Source organism: Temnothorax americanus, unplaced genomic scaffold, assembly GCF_048541705.1.
Source record: "Temnothorax americanus isolate GAGA-0224 unplaced genomic scaffold, ASM4854170v1 Scaffold18, whole genome shotgun sequence".
NCBI classification, from domain to species: domain Eukaryota; kingdom Metazoa; phylum Arthropoda; class Insecta; order Hymenoptera; family Formicidae; genus Temnothorax; species Temnothorax americanus.
In genome coordinates this window covers 2,184,290-2,193,457 of record NW_027509318.1, presented here as the reverse complement: position 1 = coordinate 2,193,457, position 9,168 = coordinate 2,184,290, and the positions used below count along the sequence as shown (strand labels likewise).

Genomic DNA, 9,168 nt, shown 5'->3' with positions numbered 1-9,168 from the left:
AGGGCGAATCCGGACTGCGGGTCAGCCAATCGCGTACGTTCGCGCGGCTGTCCGTGTTTTCGCGACAATGAGCATTAACTGTATACGTATATACCATACACCCGCAACACAGTTAAATTCGTGCTGGCACTTCCGCAGTGGCGTATAGCGCCGGTTTTGCTCGGCCAAAAGCAAGCCTCGATCTGATAAAACTGCAACGTTTTGCAATGGTTGGCGCAGGGTTCTTTTTTTATTCCGCACGCCCTAGTCTTGAGTAAGTAGACCGCCAGACCAGGTCAAATTTCGCTCCGGTATGACAGCTCCGCTGACGCAATTAGCGGCGCCGCGGAGTAAATTATTAACAATTATCGTCGTTAACTATTATCGCAATCACGTAATAAACAACCGGCCGGTGGTTTGGATTACCGAGACTTTCTCTCGTTTTTCTTCTCGACAAACGCGACGTTCCTTCACGGCTCTCGTCCCGTGATCAGACTCTCGTCTTACGTTGATGTCGTTCGTAAAAATTTATAAACGGCGGAAACTCATTCACGGCACATTCGCCGGAAGGGCAGAATATAGAATCGTGCCTAAGGTGGGGGGGGGACACAAGTAAGTAGTAGGTGGTGGTTCTCGCGGCAAGACGAGAAACAAGACGGAAGTGGGTCAGCAGGACTATCGGTCGCCGAGGGTCCGGGTTCTTGTCTCGCTCGCGCGTTTAATTCGCCGGAGGTGATGATGCTGGGTGGGATTGGATAGTATCCAACAGATACAGGTTCTTCCAGAAGAGATATGAATCGACGGTGGGAATATATGAAACATTTCCAATGTACCTATTCTTATTTCTACCTTTCGTAAAAAAAAAAGAATTGTATAGTTAATTAAACGCACACCTACACGCTGTAAATAAGCTTGTCAGAAAGCAAACTAATCTATTTTGATTTTTGTATTTCTATGGGAAAGAAAAGAATTATATGATTCGTTAATCAATCATACACCTACATACTATAAACGAACCTCTCAGAAGTCAAACTAATCACGTCAACTTTTTGCAAATTTTTTAAATTTAATACCAGAGAGCACACGCGATTATAACTTTATCAATTTTCTCTACATTTTAATTCACGTAGTTGATTAGATTGATAAACTATAAGGTTAAAACAAAAAGATTAGTGAACTTTACGACAACGTATATAATCTTTTCTTTTTCAATTATAAAACGCACAAACACAACTTTTCTTTCGCTTTATATTTCAATAATTATATATATATTGTACTTTCACTAATTACACGGTAAAAGGATTTACAAAGGTAAAAGGAAATAGGAATGGTCTTCGCGCCCATCGGTCTTCCAATCGGGCTAAGGTCGTATACGAATAAATTCTCTCGAGACAAATACAATATTATACTTTATTTCGTGCGTTTCCGTCGTAGTACATTGTCCCCTGCTGAAAAAACGGGGAAAGAACTCAGTCGCAACAGAAACGAAGCCATCTCTTCTATACAAACACCAATTCGCTACTGTACATAATTTACCCGCGCGCGCGTTACATCGCTTTTTTACGAAGCATACGCGTCCGAGTGATCTCTGTTTCTGGACACGGGGGTGGGACGGGAATGGGAAGGGGGGGAGGAAGCAAAAGGGTTCGGGGCGCGAGAAGTCGTCGTTCGGATATCGACTAATTAACTCACATCGCCGTCGCGTAGGCACAACTATAATTACATTGCGATGAGTGGATCGTAGAAACGAGAATTTTTTTTCCTCCGCGTTCTCTCTCACGTTCGAAGTAATCTCTCCCTCTAGTTTCCTTGTGCGTGCGGTCGCTTCTTCTCCTCGAAATATTTACAAATATTTCAGCCACCTTCGTTGGCTCGGCGTGCCTCTTGCTCTTCCATCGTCGTAATATTTATATGCTAACGGTTATTTTTACATTCAACATCGATAGACACTCATGTAGTACTAATAAAATTTCTATCGTCTTCTCGATCAAACGGAAATGAGCGCGGGTGCCCGTTGGCTCTCAACGATCGTGCGCGTCTAGGCAAAAGATAATAAACGAAGATGAGGCAGAGAGTATATGGACTGCACAATTAAATCAATACACCGCTGACATTTTTGTTAAAGTACCAATCAGCTTGGTGGTTACGAAGCTTACTGATGCGAATTGTAATTCTTGTTTCGGTTTTTCTTCTTCCTGCGACATCGGCGGATTCCGCGGTGCACGGACTTACGTATGCAGCCAGCGAGACTCGCTCTGCCCCGTTAACAATTCATTCGATCTTTTGCCACTTTGTCGATAAAAAAATATTTGCACCATCCTCGCTAAACGCAGGTGGCCCCTTGGTGCACGATACTACTGCTCAATAAGCGTCAATATTCGAGGGAGGGTCTTCGAATATACAGTCAAATCGGATCTGCGACGTGAAGGACGGATTTCACGATAAATACCTGCACGATCATTCGAGATTAGGGCTCTTCGCTTGACAGATTGATATTACGCAGGCTTTCGGCGGGCAAAGTAAGAGAAATATGGATTTACAACCGACAACACGCACACAGACATACGTTACGCGCACATGCGTTTCTTTATCTTCGCTTCACTTTGTCACTCGTGCTACCTTCTTACTATCCGGATAGATGAAAAGAGATTCCTTTTTTTTTTTTTTTAACACATTATTCTCTTCGCTGTTAGTCGAATGGCTACATATAAAGTGTTATATGCTGCGCTAGTTAATCTTGTTGGTAAGATCGAATACGGAATGTGCAACGCGATCGTTTGGGAAATTCGTCGCGTGATAATATTGTGCAGTAATATTGTGCGGCTGGGGTAATATTCAGCAAACCACTCTACATTATGATACTTATCCAATCGGTTAATACGTCGACTGCCGTACCGTCGTTCTCTTCTAATCGGATGCAATCGGGTACAATTTACCTATACGCGACGTATCAACTACATTCTTTAAAAATTTTGCTAAATGCGCTATTTGCAATAACGTGAAAGTTAATTCTTTTTGATTAGACTTTTTAAAATAAATTTTTTGAGGTAAATCTGATCCGAGGCCTATGCCAAATTTCTATTTACCATATATACGATTTTAAAACGAGATAAAATAAATGTATATTTGGATATACCAAACGCGTGTAAACATTTTGTAATGAAACAAATAACGTATCTCTATATGCGTCACAGTAAAACAGAAATTAAAAATCAAAACAAAGAAACTACAACTTATTTGTTATTTTTGAAGTAATAGTAGATTAATAATACTCTTTGTTCTGTTATGTACAATAGTCTATAAGCCTCTTCGTCCTAACTATACTAATAACTAACTATAAAACTGGTTCAGACGTTACTCGCCGCTTTAGATTTAAAATATTTTTTAATTAAAATCTTAGATTATAACCTTTTTATTCTTTTCTCCTTTTGTTCTATAGAATTTTTCTCTTACATCGTTTTTATTAACAAAATTTTTGTCGGGCCTTTCCTAAAAAATATACTTATTTTCTAAGCCATTTTTAGATGATGCTACCAGACTTTAGGAACTTTTCATTTTTTATTTATTATTCTATTTTGAATATATTTAAAAAAAGTACACTGCGTCGGATCGACACGCATCGAAAAATCGCACGTGAAATTATTTTATTTCCTATTTCTGAGCCTGGTAACACGGATCTAGTCAAGCAGAAAGTGTGTCATGCGTAATCATCATTGATAACTTTGTCATACATTAGAACGTAAAATATTCCTTTACAGATATTTTATAATTTTAATAGTATAAATATAAAACTTTTACTGACTTCAAAAAGATATCCTTACTGACTCGAAGTATCCAAGTATTCTTCTGGTTACATTTGTCTTATGCGCTAAAAGCCTTCACTGATTTCGCAATGATGAAGTATGCTTGGACACAACGAAATGCAAAGGAATAATGAGATCTGTCAAAAACAGCTTATATACTTGGCTCTTGATAATACGCATATCGAATAAAACATTGAGATCGGTACATAAAATATAACAGTATATTTCGAGTATTATTCATTTACAAACTAACTAACATTCGAAGAATATTACAGATCGATGCTTGAATTCCCGAGTCGGAATGTGCAAGCCTAAAATAAAACAGACTTCTTTTTTCACCGGTACTTATCACACTCGCGTAACGATCCCTCGAGGCTACGTCGCGACTTCTCATAATCAGTGATTAATTGTCCATATGGAGAGAGAAGCACCGATATATTTTAATTATTTAATATTTTTCTTTCGTGTGTTTCTCTCAGCGGCTATTGAACACATCCTAAAGCGCGTAAATCTACGTATAACAATAAAATTAGACCAGAATTATAATTGCGTCGACAAAAAATCTAAATTTCTCTCACGAAAAGAATATCATTTCGTTTATAAAAAGTAAAGAGTAGAAGATAGACACTTTAATAAGCAATGTTTAAAATAATTATTGAATTTTTTAAGACTAACATGTCATTTATATAAGAGGCCAATAAGCATTCTTTTTCCCCAGTAAAATAATTTTGAATATACAACTTGTTTTTCACACGTAGTGACCAGATCTCACGAAGTCACATTCGTTCAAGTATATCGAAGAATAAATTTGGAAGAGTAATTCACAAGGGAAGTAGCTCTCGGTTCGCGAGGCGTTGTATGAATTTTTCTTTAGGTAGTCGCTGTTCATTAAAACATTTCGTTTGTTGGTAGTGCCGTTTATTGAAGATGTACGACTAGGATGGTTTATGCGAAATGTCGTTATCAGGGAACGTTACGTTTACACGTATAGGACGTACTGAAATTCAATTTACATTATTCGGTAGATCGTTATTCGCTTAAAAATTACCGCGGCGCGGCTTTACTTCTGCTATAAGTACGCGGTGTGTTTACTGCTGTGCTCAAGAGCGGCAAGAACATCCTGCTTTTGCCTAACGTACAGCCGTCCCTTCTTCCACGGATTCTGCAGGTGAAGCGGTTTAAAATCGTCCCTTAAGCAACGCTCTCGCGCACCGATTACGGCAACTAGACAAAAGTTTGGTAGCTCGTCGGCCGTGTAGGTGGGCCCCTTTAGCCCTTTTAGAACCACCGCCATGTTCAGTTGTTTAACGACCAGATCCACGACTTCCCGCGCCGTAGTCCTTGGTGTTACGTGTAGCTTCAAGCTGGTACCAGCTGCCAAACCGGTCTCGTAGGCCGCGTAAACCTACAATAGCATTGAAAGACGTATCTTTTATGTTTGGCAAATGGTATATAAGTCACACGTTAAAAAGATAATTCAATTAGCAAAATGCAGCAGTTTCGAGTAAGGAACAAGTGTATCTATAATTGTGTACATAATTTAGAATCAATAAAAATACGACTGAAATCGCATAAAAATGTTATATCGATGTATAAAAGCTTATGCGTAATATACATGGCGTGTCTGAAAGATTTCAATACTCAGTGAATAAAAGAACAAGCAAAATGGCATAAAAGATTATTCAGCATTTTCATTATTCACGAAACAATATATTTATCAAGCTTTTCAAAGTCCATTAAACATTTTGCTTTTTCAAAGTTAATACTTTCTTGTGATTCACTTAGCTTCCTAATCTCATAGACACACTTTGTGTTTAGACAAACACTGAAAAAAATAGATATCCAAGCCGCAAAAATACATAATTATATATACAACACGTTAGTACCATAAAACTCAGGTATATGTTATTAATAAATTCATATGCAATACCCTTTGACACGACGTCATACTGTTATAACACATTACATACAGACATAGTTTATATTTTCAAAATAGCTATTAGATACAAAGTATAAAACGATCATAATAAATCTCTCATGCCGTACTGATTTTGGCACATTAAGCATAATATTTAAGCATAATCGAGCAGAGCAAGCGTTGAAATTTAACAGTGTGGCGGCTTACTCAATGTGTCCACTACATCACTTTGCATTTTAGAGGACCAAGTGAGCTGTTTTTTAATTATAATCGGGTTAGACTTGTGTTCCCTAGGAAGGAAAAATATCATTTAAAGATCGCATGTCGCGAGTCCAGGGGGGAATTTTAATGTCGCTGAAAATTAAACTATTCGAAACGTCGCAAATAGTATATGATAGTGATGGTGTTAGTATGAGGAGAAAATTTTACGCGTCAAATAACATAAAATTAAAGGTTGTACCTGAAGAATGCCTGGCAGAGGTGGCATCATAGTCGCTTCTTCCTTCTCCTCGTCTAGATTGTCCGTCGGAACGGCGGCCATCGCCGCGACACTCGCGGTCGGCTTGGACGTTTTGACCTTGATCCCCGGCTGGCCGGGTTTCAAGCACACGCTCGAATTCGTCGCGGAGTACTCGTCACTGCTCAGCGAGTGTAGACTGTCGGAATTCGTGTTGCTCACGCTAAGCAGACTCGTGGTGTTCGTCATCGCCGTGGAGACGCTCAGTAACGAGCCGGTATAAATCATGGGCTTTATACTCAGTAACGGACTGGTGGTGGCCGACGCCGACGTTATCGTAGCGGAACGATTTCGCGGGCTGTGTTTGTACTTGGCGAGGATCAGGGTGTCCTCGGACTTGGAGGGCGGCAGTCTCACGTTCTGCAGCGGTATCAGATGATTCACGCTGCTGGTAGTCGTCAGAGTGCTCAGATTGCTGTTGCTGCTTATCGGTGCGCACGACAATTTCTGCGGCTCCGAGGTTGTCGAGGTGTTGCTACCTTTGCGCACGTGTTGCCCGCTGGGCAGCTGTTGCTCGCTCTTGCTGAATTCTGTCGTGAGGAGATTGGAGGACGATTTCGACAGATTGGGACCCGGCCAGCTGCCACGGCCGGGACTCGATTTCACGAGCTTAGGATCTCTAGGTGGTAATTGTAACAAACTTCGTTTCAAGCTGTTACTGTTGCTGTTCTTATTTCTGTCCAGACTGAACAGGTGCTTCATAGATATCCCAACGGTTTGCGACGCGATCTGCGAGAAAATATCGTATATTAATTAAACGATAAAATCAGAAGTGTAAGATAAAATTATAGGACAGGTATTGTAAGATACGATTACAGAAAGCAATAATAATTACGTTTTGTTGTGAGGAGCCGCGATCTCTCGCGAAAGTTATAACGTCGATCAGCCACCTGGCGCTTTTCCACACGCTGTTTACTTGCAACTGAAGATCCTGCAATCTCGCCAGTTTGTCCTTCGCGACGCTCAACTCCAAGGAACTAAAGGCCTCTCGGTGATTATGCTGGGCCTGCGCGGTGTCCAGTTCCAAGATGCAGCTGAGTCTGGAGTAACGATTGATTACATCCTTCTGATACGTATTCAGGTAGACCATCTCGAAGACGGGAATAGGCAACGACAAAAGATCGCCACGTTGTAGCAGGATCTCTCGCGTGCCAGGTACGCAGCAGGCGGTTTCGGCGGGTGGCACGACGATCAGGAACGACACGTCGTGAGTCAGCTCGATCACCTCGGCGTCGTACAATCGATGCACCAGCGAATCCTCCGGACTGATCTCCATGTAATTGAACAGTCGTCGCGCTGTCGCGGCGATCTGATCGACAAACAGCTTTTGTTGTTCCGTGCCTTGCGCCTCGTTCGTCACGTTCTCCTTCTCCTCGGATTCCTTCGCGGAAGTCTCGGACGTGCAGATGCGCGGTACTCGCTTGAGATAGTCCCACTCCTCCCTTGAACAGATGAAAGCGAAAGCACGATAATACAATAGATAGCCGTGACACTGAATTAATGGTATTTTGCGTTTTAATGAACGTAAACTTACGCGGACACGTGCGAATTGTCACGAATCTTGCAATGCGGCAATACGTTTGGAGATTTCGTCGGGACAACGAGTTGTATGAGGTCCACGCTGCTTTGCATTTTTAGGTAAGCGAGATATAAACCGTTAGGTAGTTTGATACCGCTGACTTGGTGATATGTCATTTGCTCTTGTATGCTGGTCATCAAGATATCGCCGACGTTACTATCCTCGTGCGTTATGACCTTCTTTATAACTTTACTGAGCGGCAGCCACCTGCTGTTTAATACAGAAACCAATTTCGGCGACTTTATATAATTTACTGTCGAGAACACTAAGGTGCCTTGAATGTCTCTGATAGGTTTATGATACAATTGTCCAAGGTCCTGTATGCCCAGGGCAGCCTGCAAAATACATCAAATAGAATATCTTAAGATGTTCTTCTATATTTTTGAGCGAGCAACACAAGCTCGAGTAATTGGGCTAAATAAAGGTTCAGTATTTTTAATAAACAATGTACAACGTTACCTGCATTTGAGCAGCAGCTTGAAGCAACTTTATCCTAAAGTGATTAGTCGAGCTGCTGTGACTCTTCTCCATATCTTGCCGAAGGGATTTAACATCGTCCCAGGTGCACGCGACTTTCATGAGCCAATGAAAATCGTTGTATATGCAACTGGGATACGTCTCGTCGATTTCGATCACGGGCAAGAAGTCCTCGTTCGTAACGAGAACCTTGTCCTCGTGGTACAGTAGACATGCCAGAAACACTCCTCGTCTGAGATTCTTCTGGAATTTACTCGTCGCCGTGAAGAGCTGTTTTATCGTTGTTTTCTTTTTGTGATTTCGCCTCTGCACCGCCGGCGTTTCTTGCGTATACTCCGGTCGCCTGATATCGGTGAACAGAGTGTTCAGCTCTTCCAGTCGTCCCGCGAATCTGGGCACCCTGCCGTCTATGTCCCTCCAACCTTCGAGTCATCGTAAATTTTTGTTAAATTGAGAATGTTAAATTTGAACGTGCTATGCTTAGGTATACGGTACTTACTGCTAGGTGTAACGTGTGCGGGCGTCGAATTCATGAACCTGCTGTAACCCTTTAAATTTCCGGCGGCGGCGCGAAAGTGATATTTTTGCCCTTGAGTCAGATCCTCGATCCGACACTCTCTCTGCTTCATGTCCAGGACTTCCCTCTCGCCGCATATAACCGAAAAGTTCTCGTGCAGGCTCCATTGGACCTTGAACTTGGTACAGATCGGAGAGTCGTGCGAGTCCGGTTCTTGAAACCTGACTGTTATCGATGTCGTTCCGGTGACGTCGACCGCGACTAAGAAAGGCATGTCGGGTGGGCCTGAAATAAAAGATTTTTATTTTAATACAAAAGTATTTGTTGTAAATGTATCCTCTTAAAAAGGTGATAGCTGTATACAAGTTAGATTAATAG

The 9,168-nt window shown here is 41.5% G+C and overlaps 1 protein-coding gene across 6 annotated transcripts in view; it reads right to left on the bottom strand.

Annotated features, from left to right (window-relative positions):
* Positions 1-1,375: 1,375 nt before the first annotated feature.
* The window catches only part of Wake (ankyrin repeat and fibronectin type III domain containing protein wide awake), an 84,926-nt gene continuing 77,133 nt past the window's right edge, over positions 1,376-9,168 (bottom strand). For 5 of the 6 annotated variants that reach the window (XM_077403907.1, XM_077403906.1, XM_077403908.1 and 2 more), the window contains 6 exons: positions 8,773-9,075; positions 8,256-8,695; positions 7,752-8,131; positions 7,053-7,659; positions 6,161-6,946; positions 1,376-5,187 (listed from right to left, as the gene is read on the bottom strand). In XM_077403907.1, coding sequence (XP_077260033.1) covers positions 4,852-5,187; positions 6,161-6,946; positions 7,053-7,659; positions 7,752-8,131; positions 8,256-8,695; positions 8,773-9,075 — 2,852 coding nt within the window. In that variant the 3' untranslated portion in view covers positions 1,376-4,851. Of the gene's footprint in view, positions 5,188-5,907; positions 5,991-6,160; positions 6,947-7,052; positions 7,660-7,751; positions 8,132-8,255; positions 8,696-8,772; positions 9,076-9,168 lie in introns of all 6 variants that reach the window. The other variant, XR_013256588.1, reaches the window with a different exon arrangement.